Source organism: Heloderma suspectum, chromosome 5 (genome assembly GCF_057233095.1).
Source record: "Heloderma suspectum isolate Gila_16-S chromosome 5, 16-S_ref, whole genome shotgun sequence".
Classification (NCBI taxonomy): Eukaryota; Metazoa; Chordata; class Lepidosauria; order Squamata; family Helodermatidae; genus Heloderma; species Heloderma suspectum.
The window spans coordinates 131619410-131634007 of record NC_139462.1 but is presented as its reverse complement, the minus strand read 5'-3'; the positions used below and the strand labels follow the sequence as shown (position 1 = coordinate 131634007).

Sequence of the window (14598 nt, the reverse complement as noted above, 5' to 3'; positions counted from 1 at the left end):
AGTGCATCTAACACCATTAAAATGTCCTACATTGCTTCACATCTTAGTTCTTAATCACATGTTTCAGAAGGAGTGACGTGGCAGATTTTTTTAATTAACAGATTTAATACTGCCTTTTCAATGCTTCTATCTTGCCGAAGCAGTGTTTTGAGACCTAGGACTACTTCCTGCCCTTGTTGAAACTTCAAAACAGAAAACAGCCAGTATACTTTTGCAGTACTGAAGGAGTAAATGGTGGCCATCTTACCTAAACATGAGTATTTTAATAAAAGAAGAAGCTGGAGTGTCCACAAAAATCTAGCCAGAGCACCATTAATGTTTAATCATACAGAGATCCACTTAAAAATTGAAGAACATACATGTGCCAGTAACTTATGGAAAAATAACAAAAAGTGTTAACAATAGTAAAACATGGCTTGCCAAGTGATGCAGGCACAAATGAAGAACAAAAGCATGGATAAAACTACTGAATTAACAAAGGTCTGATAACCATGGGCAGTAAAACATATTGACAAAAAGACAGCACACTATGAGCAGGGATGTTCCCCTGCTTGGTACCTGTCAGCAGTCTGCATGCTGGGCTGTAGTACAGGTATGAATTCCTGCTGCAGTAACCCCAGCGGAGGGCTAGAAGTCCTTTAAAAAACAGCAAACAGCAGCATTCAAACACCCACACCAACTTCCCCTGTGCTACAAAAGCAATGCTCCAGAGAAAGAGAGAGAGAGAGAGATACAAAAAGAAGAGACTACAAATCAAGAGTCCAAACCCTAGTGCAGGCATACAATGGATCTTTCATTAGGGATGATGAAAGCTTCATCCAGAAGCTTCATCCAGAGGCTTGGCTCTCCAAAACAGCTCATTCAAGAAGTCATTCCAGGTTAAAAATCCTAACTACATCATATGTATTTACAAAGAACATAAAACTGCAGGGAATTGGTGCACCTGTGACAACACTGAAATCAGGGATCAGGAGTCCCAGCAAGTATTTTATCATGTAAGAGAATATGAACAAGCCTCATATGCAACAATTTGAACCTCTGTCCTTTTCCCAAGCCAAATAAAATGAGTACTGTCAGACTAGGCTACCGTTACAAATTAGGGCCAAACTACATATTACAATGTGTAACATGGAATAAAGTCCTGCTGTTCCCTTCTCCTTGGCAGCAGTGGAAAGGGGTGGGGACACTTAATCCTTTCCTTAATGCAGCCGCATCTCCCCTAAAATCCCCACTACCAAGCCTCTTCCCCTCCCAGCCCCTGGGTTTCACTGATTTCACGGAAGCAAGTTTCAGGAGAAAATGGGCCACCAGGGAAATGGTTAGCAATGCTTTGGAAGGGAGCAGAAAGCATTGAGGTTTCATTACACATAGCTGCATTGTAACATTTAGATTGGCCCTGGGTACATAGCAACAAGACAGCAATCAGCTTTGTTCCTCTTTAAAGCCCCCAGGCAGCCCTTTTTGCTAACAGATATTTAAGATGAGAAGTACATACTCTTAACATCAATTTGCAATGCCATCTCACTTGAGGATTGGGGTGTGTGTGTGTGTGATGTTTTTAACACTGCACAGGTTGGAGCAAAGAGGTACCCTATGCTGCTACTCCTCTACTATTTTGATGGCTTTATCCTTAAAATCTTTTTCCAGTATGTATTCTTAATGATACTGTTAATGCTGTAAAGTGAAAAGCTGCAGTAATCTCAAGAATATCCAAATAAAGCAGGTAAAGATTCTAGGAAATGCTTCAGAGATGGGTCAAAGGGAAACAAATGCAGCCAAAATGGCAGCAAGCTGGTATATTTCATGCATCTTAACCAGAAAAGATGGAGAGTGAGAGAGAAGATACTGTTTAGGATAACTGAAGTAGAATTTTCTGAAAGCCCTTGGAAATGGAGCAACTAAGATGAGTCTGAAAAACCAGAAGAAACCATATCTGTCAGGGTCTCTCCAACAAGTGATGACTTGCAGTCTTTAACAGAATCCTGGTGAGCCAACCAGCAGAATTTGATGTCCCTTCTGGAGAGAAGCACTCTCCCAGTTTCAGGACATAGCTTCAGCCAAAGGACCACTAGCTTGGATCCAAATATCTGGAACACAACTGTCAACTAAAGAAAAAAACCCGGACCAAATAGGGGCAAACAGGCTGCAATATTGCTAAACTGGACAGAGAGCAGAGGTAAGAGGGAATCCCATGAGGTCTCTAACTGCTCTGGGGAAACCATGCAGATATGACTAACGCTTCGTTATGACTTCAGAACACCACACGGTGGATTGGCCCATTCTCCCGCCTGCTGACCAAAAGGGAATTTACAGTCAGCCCAGCTTACCATTCTCAGCGACCAAGGCAGGAAAGGACTCTAAAAACAATGCTCACAGCCCAGGGCAGGACAACTACATCTTGCTTCACAGAACCTGCTGGATGGCCCTTTTCACCAGAGGCAGCATCCAAGGTAAAGATGGATACAAAGGACTACTGGGTGCTTTCAGATGAAGGGGTTGTATTGCTAACGGTCTGGAGGCTTTGTGCAGCTATTCCGTCTTTTTTCCTTAACTGACTTTCTGCGGTAAGAAAAAAAGGCGGAAGAAACAGCAGGAAAATATGGGAGGGTTATGAGTGACAATGACCTGGTTTCCATGACACGCTGCAGCTCACCGTGGATTATTTAACCCAGGATGACCCATGGTAGGCGCGATTTTGCATATGCAATCCCCAATCAGGTTGTCAGGTCATCTGAGCCCAGCCATCAGGCTTATGCAAGGGTTAAACAACCTTGTAAGGTTAGGCAAAGGTTAACTTTCATATAACCCCCGATGGCCAGGTTCAGACAACACAAGAACCCCCCAAGTGGGAGTTGTATAGTCAAAACGGCAACTGGCATACACCACGGCTCCTCAAGGGTTAAGCAACCCAAGATGGGCTGTTGTGTCGTGTGACACAAGAGTGCCTCACTCTCTCACCCCTTCTAGCAGATGTGGAAGTTGCAAGGAAAACTACCTTCGAGGTGCGATCCCTGAGGGAAATCATTCTGAGGAGCAATTCAGGACTAGGGAAAGGTGTGGACACGGGGGTGGCGGGGAGGGAAATTGATTTGCAAGGCATCTCTCAAGGTGAGATGGTGGGACAGAAGAAAATAATCCTCCCTGCCCAAAACACCGCAACTGTTTCTTTTAAGTTTGTTGGGTCAAGCCCTTGGTCTAGGCCTAAGGGGAAGAAAGCCAAAACACACTGGGGACAGTGGCTGAAGTGGAGGCAACACCCTTGCTTCTCTCTCATCTCTAGATTTTGGTGGTGGAGGACCTGTGGGAGGCCAGGATGAACTGAAACACCTCTTTCAAGAAAGCTTCCTGTAGGGCAGGGATGGGGAACCTCAGGCACAGGGCCAAATCCAGCCTCCAGGGTCCCCCAGATGGCCATGCCCCCCTCCCCTGCACCCTTTCCCCCAGATGGCCATGCTTCCTTCCCCAATGATTGGTGGTTTCCCAGCTTCTATGCAGTTTTTTCCCCCCATTCTAAAAGATTTAAATTCCTCTCCTAAGGCTTAGTTATTGGCAATAAGAGCTCTACGGTACAATATGCTGGGGGTTTATTTGTATTTTTGACCCCACTCCTTTTGTCTTTGGCCTTGCACATCACTGGAATGCGGCCCTCAAGAGCTTCTCTGAAACTCAATTGACCCTCAGACTGAAAGAGGTTCCCTAGCCCTGCTGTAGGCGCCACTGGCTTTCAATCTCCACATGTGTACTGGGAGTCATACTGGTTTCGAGTAGAGGACTGAAGCCTAGGTCCGTAGACTTGGCTAGGTTAGAATGGGCCAGGGGCTTAGAAATGCCAAGATGTTCTGTTTGTTAGATTTATATCCCGCTTTTCTTCCTTAGGTCCACAAACCATGGCTTTCTGGGCCAGAATGGAGCCGCCACAGTCATGTCTGCCCATAGGCTTTCCACTTTGCACAACATTCACATCAGGAACTGAGGGAACATGTATAGCAAGCCTAGGGGACACTGGAAAAACACAACATCTGTTGCTTCAGCTTGAAACACAAGAATAATCCATTTTTGTATTTTCCCATTGCAAGGTCAACAATCAGTGCACCTCATCTTGCACCATCAACAGGAATATCTCTTGGCTTGGGAGCCCATTGCCCCTGCTCAAGGGCTTTGTAGTTCAGTTAGTCTGTCTGTTCTGGAAGCCCTGCACATATTCCATGGTAATAAGATTTACTTTCACCCAGGCAAACAGACCATCTGATTCCTGCAGCCTGCTGAAGCAGGTGTCTCCCTGATGACTGATGCAAGCTTTCATGGTGTTGATGTGTGTTCTTGTTAGGATGTATATGCAACAGATCTTGGTAGAAAAATCAAGGAGGGAAAGCCTGGCAGCCTGCAGTTTCAACTAGGTGGGCACTTCTGTGTGGAATCAGACACTGGGCCATAGCCTTCATGCAGTGAGCTCTCCATCCCAAGATCCCAGTTCTTGCAGAGGCGTTCCCTCATTCAAGTAAACTGGGTTCAGCCAGAAGCAGAACATGTGCTTTACCCCCTTGGGAAGCTCCAACTGAAGTTACTGTCTGAGCAAGATCTGGTGCTGTTGGGGTGGTAGCAACTACTGGAGGACCCTGGCCTGGATCCTTGCCCAGGAAACCATATCTCTGCAAGCTATCACTTAGCCTTACAGGCAAGCCAGATCTCTGGCATCTGCTGACTTAAGTGACAGACCCTCTCAAGTTGTGGCGACAATCCAGTCTCTCCTGGTGAGAGGAATATTTCCTCCACATCTGTGTATAGTATCCCCCCAAGGTGTTGTATCCTCTGGCCTGGTGGGAGAGCACTCTTGCTCCTGTTGATCATAAAGCTATGGGGGTTCTAAACAGGCAGTGGTGGCTGACCTTCCTCGTTTCTGGCTAGTCGGTGATCTGCTCAGAATTAAGGGTAATGTAGACTCCACTGGTTCTGAGGTGTGCTACCAGAGCAATCATTACCTTCACAAAGGCCGTGGACATGGGAGGGAGGCCAGATGGTAAGACCCTGTATTGATATTTTCCATAAGCAAAACACAGATACTTCTGACATGCTAGGAAATAGGGAAGTGTAAGTATTCCTCTGTGATGTTGATGAATGCTACAAAATCCCCCAAGAGGAGGCCACTCCTATCCCTCTACAGATCCCTCTACCAGAATTACTTCTCCTCAAGCACTGCAGCCAGTGTCATACTTCCCCTCCCGAGACTGTTGCGGAGGGCCCCTTCCCAAGCGGCCATGTGGCTCAGGCTGAGGACCAACAGTTGCAGGAAGAGGCAGTCTCAGCATGGAGTATGGCTCTAGCCCCACTGGGGAATGTTCCATCCCCTTTCCCAGCACCGCCTTCAGCAGATGGAAAGCAGAGTCTGAACCGGGGGGAGGAGGGGAGGGGGTCTCCTTTCTGGAACGGACACTGAGTTTCCTGGCCCTGCCCACAGCTACAGCAGCCTTCCCCACCCTAGCGTCTTCCAGTTGTTTTATATTTCAACCCCCATCAGGCCTAGCCATTGTGACCAATGGGCGAGAATGTTGGGAGTTGTAATCCAAAACATCTGGAGCAACCAGGTTGAGCAAGGCTGAGCTAAAGGATTTTCCATTGACCAAGAACCTTTTGTGCTATAGTAGTGGGTTTCCTGTTTCACTGCATACAGAAACAAACCAAATGTGAAAACCATTTTCTTGGCCCACTACCTTCCTTGTCAATTAGAATCTTTCAGTACCTAACACAAGGTAAAGATTTGTTCCGCCGATCTTGTGGGGATTTAAAAATCTCCTTGGAATAGACAGCAGTGTGTCTATTTCCTCAAAAGGATGTATATTCATATTGTCTGGGTTATATATTTTGCTCCAGTAAGTGCACTGGTACCTTCCACTTGTTTGGGAAGCTCCAGCACCGATGTTGACATCAGCAAGTAATGTCTAGGGCATTAGGCAATTAGGGCAAATTGTCTTCCACAATTCTGCATATGGCATAAGCACGGAATTCAGCATCCTAAGAACCACAGCTTTCTTTTTAATAAAGCAACTCTCCAAATCTTATAGCTACAATGGTGGGTTTGAACATGTAGTAGGCCCTCTTCCACCTTTCTCTCTCCCCATTCTTCCCTTCTCCATTCCATCCTGGCTACTTATCCAGAGCCCCAGTGGTAAGGCTGAAGTCCTATAAGGATTGACCCCACATGAGATGTTGCTATTAGTCAAGTCATGCTACCAAGTTGTCACCCTTTTCTGGAGGCAACTGCCTTGAAAATCAATTCAAAGGCTGGTGCACTCACTACTGCTCCAGGCTCCAATCATCCCCACTGGATGTTCTTTACGTCCACCCTAAACAACACTTTATCCACTCTACCCTTCATTTGCCCACATTTCAGGGCTATCATGATTTCCTGAATATTTCTATTAAAACATAGTCACTTCCTCCAATTCACCTGGGCACATGTCTGGTGCTGAAAAGCATCAGCTGGTGTACATTCCAAGCAGACAAAAACACATTAAAGGAATAAAGTAAAGCCACAGTTGTGGCTGAATGGAATATGAATACTAGGCAGGGGGAAAAGAAGTTGGACAAGAGAAGTTGCTTAGCTGCACTATCAGAGTTGTCAAGAAAAGTGTCACTGGAGTCATTATCCCACAATATCACAGGACACACAACCCACACCTGCCCAACTTGGAGCAGCCTCTGAATAGCCATCATACTTTGCCCCTTTAGTGCTATAAAGGAAAAATTAAGAGTGGATAAAATCCATTAAACGTAACAGCCCGAACCACCAAATGGCAGAGCTTGTGCTTGTGACCTGCTTTGGGGCAAGCTACAGAAAATGAGCGTAGCAGTTCCTTGTTGTTGGCCTAATCATAATGGAACTTTCATTCGACGTTCTTGGATTAGCCAGCTGCCAACCTGCCATTTTTGCATTGAAAGACTATCCACTATGCGATTACGCCATCAATATTTTCTCCATCAATGGAGAAAACTAGTTGACAAGAATCTATGTGGAAGTGACATGTAACTTCCTCAGCATAGTGGTCCACTTAGATACAGTATATTCTCCCCTCCGGACCATCCAGTTTTACAGCCCAAGACAGCTAGAGTACTTAATACCTTATCAGCCTTTGCACTGTCCATTGTGCCAGGGAGATGCTCAAATTTGATTCTAATGCCCAAATAAGTTAATACTTCCCATTCTCATGTGGTCTTCTATGCATTTACTATCACCTTCCCTGAAAAGTCTAAAATGTAACCAGATAAAAACCCACTACTTATGTAGGATGCTTCCCAATATATTTGCCTTAACCATTTAGATTAGCCACTTCACATAAATTATACTAGTAGTCAGAGCACTCTCATCAATTCTATAATTTGGGAAAAAAAAATCTTCTTACTTTATTAACATTCCCTGATTTGGCAACAATTCCAGATGAATTTTCCCTCCTTCTTGTGTTCTTAAATAAGCAAATTCTTCCAGCATATCAATATCTGGAGAAATTGTTCAGGTCCAAAAAAGAAAACAGACTTTGACACAGAACATAAAAATAGTGAAATTGATGTGATTCATTACATGATTGGCTTTCATTCTGTTCTTCCTTACCGACGTTCCAGTAAATTGCTGTGAATGCTTCCTTCATGAACTGTATGCAAAGTATCTATGGGGTATATCCAATGTTAGTCTAACTTAAGTGCCATTCATTTCAAGGGCTCTACTCTAAGTATGATTAACATTGGATAGAACCCTATAGATGTAGGGTGTTGTCAGAACAAATCCTTTAACTGTTGCTGCAATACGCTAATACAAAGAGCATTGTCCAGAGTGTGTAAAACACTTGTGCAATAATAAGAGAACTTTTGCTCACATACTAAAGCCGCAATCCTATAACACTTGGCTGAGAATAAATCCCATTGAGTGCAATGGGACCTACTTTTGAGTAGACATACATAAGATTGTTCTGCAAGAGTAACCAACACATACCATAGTTCCCATGAATGTCTGCTGTTCCCATAAATAGTAACAGGTCTAGGGTACCATTCCTAAATGCAGAGACTGTTTCAGCATGTTCTGGATCCTCAACAGTATACCTGAACCGATGCTTCTTGCAGCTCTCACTCTCAGACTCCATTACCCCTTTAATCTCTTTGCTCTTTCGTTTCCTGTTGCCAGCTCTTACCCTGTTTCATTCCATCAGGCCTCTGCCCAACATTACCCAAGAGCAGATCCCACATTTCTTTGGCAATTCTGAAAATATGGGCCTCCTATCATCTATTTCGGTCTGCTGGCATTTTTGGAAAAAGGATACTTGTAACATAGTTGAAAAAGTTCTCATACTGGAAGTTTCCTTGTTGACAGATTTTGTTGATTGCTTTCAAGAACAGGTTTTCACCCCTTGGCCACTCGTGCTGGAGCAACACAACCACATGGCCCAGTGCCATATCATCTCTATTGTCCGTGAAAGCTCTCAGCTGTTGGGGGGAAAATGAAATGAACAAACTGGACAGCATCTTGACACAGTAAATTCCAAGCCAACACCTAACAGGCAGAGACACTTAGGTGCGTTTCCAGAGTATTCATCATGTGTATCAGGCTGCAGATTGCATCATTCACATTCATCCACAACGGACTGGACTAAGAAGCGTATAAATGTGGACTGTGGTTAGGGTGGAACCTGAAATGTAATTGAAATGCTTAGACTCTCTAACGATACCTGTTTGAAGCTTGGAATGAGGCCGAATCAGTCCAACACACACTGTAAGGGTATGTGAAGTAACAATACCAGCTCACATTTCTATAGTATTTTAAACTGTCCAAATAACTTCACAAGATCTTAATAATTGCTACAACCCTGTAAAGAAGACCAGTATCATTATCCCCATATTTCAGATATGGGGTGAAATATGTGAGTTCATGGAAGATACAAGATTTGATCCGAGGCCTTCCTAAGTCACAACACAGCACAGCCACACCAGCTCATATCACATACGGAAAAGTTCTAGTTTCAGCGGTAAATGAACTTTACTCAATTCTGGAACATTTCTTCAGCACAAGTTAACTCAGAAAGTTGACTGCTATTCTTGTGAACTCCTTAGGTGGATACAGGCAACTATTTGGCCAACATGTGGAAGATCTTCCCTACCACTTTGCAGGACGATAGCAATGACCAGGCTATCCCAAGGCAAGCATTATTCCTCCGGAGTATTTTATATGGGTAAAGAGTGAGTGAGAGAGAAAGAGAGAGAGGGTGTGTGTGTGTGTGCGCGCACGTGCTTGCATGTATGTGTGTGTGTGCATGTGCGTGCGTGTGTGTGTGTGTATCTCTCTCTCTCTCTCTCTCTCTCTCTCTCTCGCCCTCTGTATGAGTTCAGACATCTAGCTTACCATGATAACTTACCACTTGGTAGAAAGTTATCTGTATCTACTTGTTTGAACTGAGAAGGGTATGAACATTTGTAATAAGCCAAACATGAAAAAAAAAAAAATTAATACTGAAATGTGCTTTGCTGTGTTGGGACTAGAGACTGGCAAGTAGCACAGAATATGCAATTCGCTCTGATTAGAGACAAGGAGCCAACAGTTGCATTACTTCATTCAAGCAACTAATTTTCACCCCTGAAACAGTGCCTCCCACAGCGGGCCTTGGTGACCAATGCATGATTTGTGGCCAGCTGCCCTCATCCCAACACATGAAGTGGGCAGGGGGAGGTTGAGACTCTCACCCGAGGCAGGTCTGGGCCATGCTCAGAAGACATGCTGCCTCCAGGCCAAGCATGAATGCGAGGCTGAGTCTTTCCTTCCCGCGTCCTCTGGAAGAGCAGGCTCATTCATTCTCCATGTGCCAGGCTGCGACACATCCCCACTTGCCACTTCCGAGCATACATCCACAAACTTAGCGTGAGCTAATTTCCTTCCTTCGGTGGAGGTGCAGGAAGGATCATTCACTCACCTCACACCCAGCATTCAGAAGTGGCAGCACCAGGTGAGTGAATAATCTTGCCTGAGGGAAGGAAACAGCCTCTCTTCCAAGTGTCTCCAAAGCACAATTCAATAAGCACTAACAATTTATTTTAATTGCTTCTGAGCACTCCTGCTTCAACATGATGCGAGAAGTTGACTCTTCCCACTGCACATGCAAGAGGACTCATGGGGGGAGGGTTGTGAGGGTCTAGGGGGAGCCACATGACCGGGGGCAGAGCTAAACACATGACCTCTTTGTACTCAAATTGATGCACCATGGGAGTAATGACTGAACAGAGTTTTTGCTTCATCCTCATCCACAAATGCAGACTGCCTAGACAGAAGAGATTCCCTCTCACTAGAAGCAAATGGATGTGTGGAATCCTGATCCAGAGTAACTAAGATGCTTTTTCCAGATACATACAAGATGTGCTTGTTCAGTGGAAGATTGGTCATTGCCCAATAATTGCTTTTTATCTTAGAGGAGATTTTGTTTCTTCTCCAGTGAGCAAGTCGAGGAGTGCTCAGATACATCTGTTGGTTCAAAGCACAGCCACTTGATTACTGACTGGGACCAGGTGAACAGAACTGATCTCAGCACTAGCGCACAGTCTACTTGACATGAATGATCTACCTCAATTCATTTCAACTAGGCTACTTCTACCAGAGTCCAACCACACCCCTGAAGCCTTCTGCTAACGTACACTGCTAAAACATAATGAAGATACTGAGGCCAAGATGAATAGAATTAAACAGAAAACAATTTCCCCCAGAGTCACCATTATCAATCTAAGAAATCGAGTGGCAGTAGGACATGCTTTCCCCCACTACAAACAGAATGAAAACTTACCTTAAAACAAGCCAATAGTAACCGCAAGCAATAGGGCATAATAGCTTTACTGGTACATGGCCAAAGCTTCAGCTCCGAAGCTACAGATAAATGACAGTTTTGTACATATTACAAGTTCTATAATTTTCATAAGAAGCAAATATGACAGACTTAAAACTTTATCAGCTTGAGCAAATATTCTTCTGCAAAAGGTGACAGCTCTCTTCTAATCATGATCACTTTAACTTTTATTTATATTTACTCAACACGGTTTCAGGGAGAAACTGGAAGCAGACGGTGACTAGGTTTGCACCATTGCAGAGAGGGAAATGAAGCTTGGTGGCTAATTTCCCCCATCATGCATACTGGTCACTTGCCAGGGGGATTTGCATAATTAGCCTTGCCAGTCAGCTTGCTGTGTCGTGCAAACCCAGTAAGGGTGGCTTGCTGCTGTGGTTAACAAGCCACCCAGAACTCATGGGCTGTTTTAGGATTCTGGGGTGGTTTGTGAACCACGCCAACAAGCCCCCCTCGCTGTGTTTGCATAAGTTGGCAAGCCATGCCAGCAAGGGTAATTATGTAAATCCCCCGACATGCAACCAGCATGCGCAGCGGGGTTAATAATCCACCATGGCTTATTTCCCCCTCTGATCATGTGAACAGATGCAGAAGCGAGGACCCCAAGAAAGGGTGCATGGATGTCGGTGGGAACTACATGCACAGCTGAAGCTTTGCTCCCGTTTCTCTGCAGTAGCTGCCAAAGAGACAAGTTGCCTTGTGCTTTAACCCCAGGTGCAAAGGTTTCTGCAAATGTAGGAGCCAGGTCGGAAAGAGGGAAACTTGACCATGCAGTGAGTGGCGAGAGCCTGTTGGTGTGTTCTGGTCTCTCACTTCCCCCACATCCCTTGCTGACTTCCTTTTAGGCAGTGCTTCATTGAGAGGAAAAAGAGGAGGCAGTGAGCACCCTCCTCTTCACCCAAGGCTTAGAGCATACTCAAACTGCACTGGAAGTGTGGTGGGACTGACGGAGGTGACTGTACTGGGAAAGGAAGCAAGTACTAAAGGAGCAAGAGGAGGTAGTGGCCGTACCTTACAAACAGCAGCACCCTTTTCCTGCCCTTTTCAGCAACCCAGGTGCCAGTTGCCAGGCCCAGTTCTCTTAGGCAACAGTGGCACCTGTATTTTTGCGCCCCAGGTTTTATTTCTCCTATGCTTTTTAAAAAATTTTTTACTTATCTGATATGGGGATCAAGCAGAACACAACTAAGGTACAGTGTGTGTGGGGGGGCTTTTTAAAAGCCCTAATGCAGCCTTCCCCAACCTGATGCCCTCCAGATGTTTTGGATTACATTTCTGACCACTGACCATGCCAGCTGGGGGTGATGGGAGTTGAAGTCCAAAGCATCTGGAAGGCATCAGGCTGGGGAAGGCTGCCCTAATGAGATGTATCTATGATCTTTAATTACCCCAGTTTTAAAGAGCACGTGGAAGAGACTTGGAATTTAACTGACCCCATTTTCCCAAAATTACCTACTGCAGCATGGGTAATTATGCGAACCAACGAGCACGTGCAAGGACAAGGGGAGAAGCCACAATGGCTTCTTTTACCCCCATGAACATTTGAACCCAGACATTACCTCTGCATCTTCTTCCCAGTACCCCCTTAAGGATTCCTGAAGTCCCAACATTCTTTCCATAATTAGCAATTAAAAAGAGCTCTTAGCTTACCCAACCCACCTCTTCCTCCCAACTCCAATAATGCCTGTAATAATAATGTCAGAGAGCCAAGTCATCACAGTTCAACTAGGTGTGGAATTTGAATCCCATGTGGTTGTTTCTGAAACTGGGGGCAGGGAGTCAGGGAGAAAAAATACTAATGCTTAAAAAAAGAATATATTTTCAGTAAACAATTACTATAGACGTTTTTGGGATGGATCTTAGGGCTAAATCACTAGGATTCTCTCTTCCCCTGTCAGCTATTCAGAGATAAGGTAAACTCTTACCTTTCCTGAATTTTGACTTCAGTGCAGGCTGTTCTTCCTGCAATTTAGCCCCCTCTTGTATTGGAAGTACCATGTAGCACATTAGGTCAAGTACCTTTTCACAGGTCAACTACAAGAGAACATTAAGATCAACAGTTGTATAAGAAAACCCACACAAACAAGCAATTAGAGCAATGATGAATGGCCAGTTAGGTTTTCACTATATTGTTATCAGGAAGCCATGAGAAATCTAGTAGGGCTGTTTGTAAAAGGAAACAGCCCTCCTCAATTTCTGTGAGCAGAACCAGGGCAGGAAACACAGCCCGCCTCAAGCAAGATGCTCCCAGTTTTGCTTGCAGCATCCAAGCGATTACAGGGAAGGGACGGTGGTAGCACTGTTCCTTCTCTGTCGGCACACTCTATACTGACCAGCCCAAGGGGGCACTCCTGCTGGGTTGGTCAGCAAGAAGACAGAGTCCCTTTTCCACAGCTCCATGGGAACAAATGGCGGCAAAATGGAAGGGTGGGGTCTGAAGGCCTCCCCCTGGGCCATCCAAAGGGTGTGTGGCTGTCATCTCCCACCCTCCCATTTTGCCTACAAAGAGCTGCCTCCACTGGATTCAACACTGACCCCTTCCGGCTGCTTGAAGGAGACCGGGGGGTGTTACTGAACAGAGGCTGCTGTTCAGCCATCTCTAATTGTTATTACCATGTTATTATTTTATACTGTAAGAGCCAAGCTAAGCATACAAGTCATAAAGTGGGAGACCGAGGCTGCCTAAGGCTACTTAATGAATCTGTGGATGAAACAATGCTTGAACTAGGGCTTCCCAGCTCACACTCTTAGCCACTACACCACATTAGCACTTGTGATACGCCGAACAATACATGGGCAGAGTATTTTATGCCAGGCAGGGCAAACCAGGTAGTCAAGTTCAGCTTTCACTGTCCATGTGCTAATTTGCCCAACTGCCAACCTGGTTTCTTTTCCCTGCTCCTAACAGATGACAGCTACAAGAGTGTGGCCATATTTATGGATAATGATTAAGCCATGAAATCTTACTTATTAAAAAAACACAATTTGAATAAGCAGCATGCTGATGCACGTGCCCTGTTTATTTTGTGTGTGCAGGGAAACAAACCAGGCAGGGATAGTTTGGTGTGATGTCTGAACCCAGGATTATGGTTTATTGTACCCTACTCTAGCTTTATATAAATCATAAACCAGCTTTAAACGAGGGCTTGTTGTTGGATTACAAGTCTTGGCTTGTTTGGGTGCTATCAACCCTAACCCTAGCTTTGGACACCACGCTGAACAATCCCTGCTTGGATTGTTTACCTGCTCACACGAAGCAGGAGTGAATGGGCTGTGTGCATTAACATGTTGCTCATTCAGACTGTGGTTTCATAAGCCCAAATTCATTACTTATTGTTACGTGCGAATGTGGCCTAAGAGGTTTTAGCTGGCCTCCACAGCAGAAAGTCCTTCGGCAACCTGCATCAGGTCCCACAGATCCTAATCTTAGTAGCAGTAGAAGCCACCAGCAAAGAAGGAAAGGGGCTAGCTAGACTAAGAAGAATGAAGAGACTTACGCAGAATTCCCCAAGGGCAAAATGACAGGTTGCTAGCTGGATTAGGGCTCGCTGATTCTCTAGCGATCCTTGCCCCATGATCTGCTGCTGAGAGTGAGATCCCTGCAGAGCTGCTAAGTGATGCAAGCTGGCTATTGCTTTTTTATACTGACCCTTTCCCAAAAGAGAAACAAAAACCAAATCACTAAAAGAATGTTAACACTCCAATTTGACAGAAATTGAGATTATTTTCAGAA

The 14598-nt window shown here is 44.9% G+C and overlaps 1 protein-coding gene across 8 annotated transcripts in view; it reads right to left on the bottom strand.

Annotated features, from left to right (window-relative positions):
- The window catches only part of INTS10 (integrator complex subunit 10), a 44570-nt gene that overhangs the window by 2013 nt on the left and 27959 nt on the right, over positions 1 to 14598 (bottom strand). For 2 of the 8 annotated variants that reach the window (XM_084857488.1, XM_084857493.1), the window contains 6 exons: positions 14363 to 14515; positions 12791 to 12899; positions 10809 to 10888; positions 8307 to 8469; positions 7398 to 7491; positions 559 to 636 (listed from right to left, as the gene is read on the bottom strand). In XM_084857488.1, coding sequence (XP_084713614.1) covers positions 559 to 636; positions 7398 to 7491; positions 8307 to 8469; positions 10809 to 10888; positions 12791 to 12899; positions 14363 to 14515 — 677 coding nt within the window. Of the gene's footprint in view, positions 1 to 558; positions 637 to 7397; positions 7492 to 8306; positions 8470 to 10125; positions 10493 to 10808; positions 10889 to 12790; positions 12900 to 14362; positions 14516 to 14598 lie in introns of those variants that run through there. The other 6 variants (XM_084857489.1, XM_084857494.1, XR_014792229.1 and 3 more) reach the window with 5 other exon arrangements.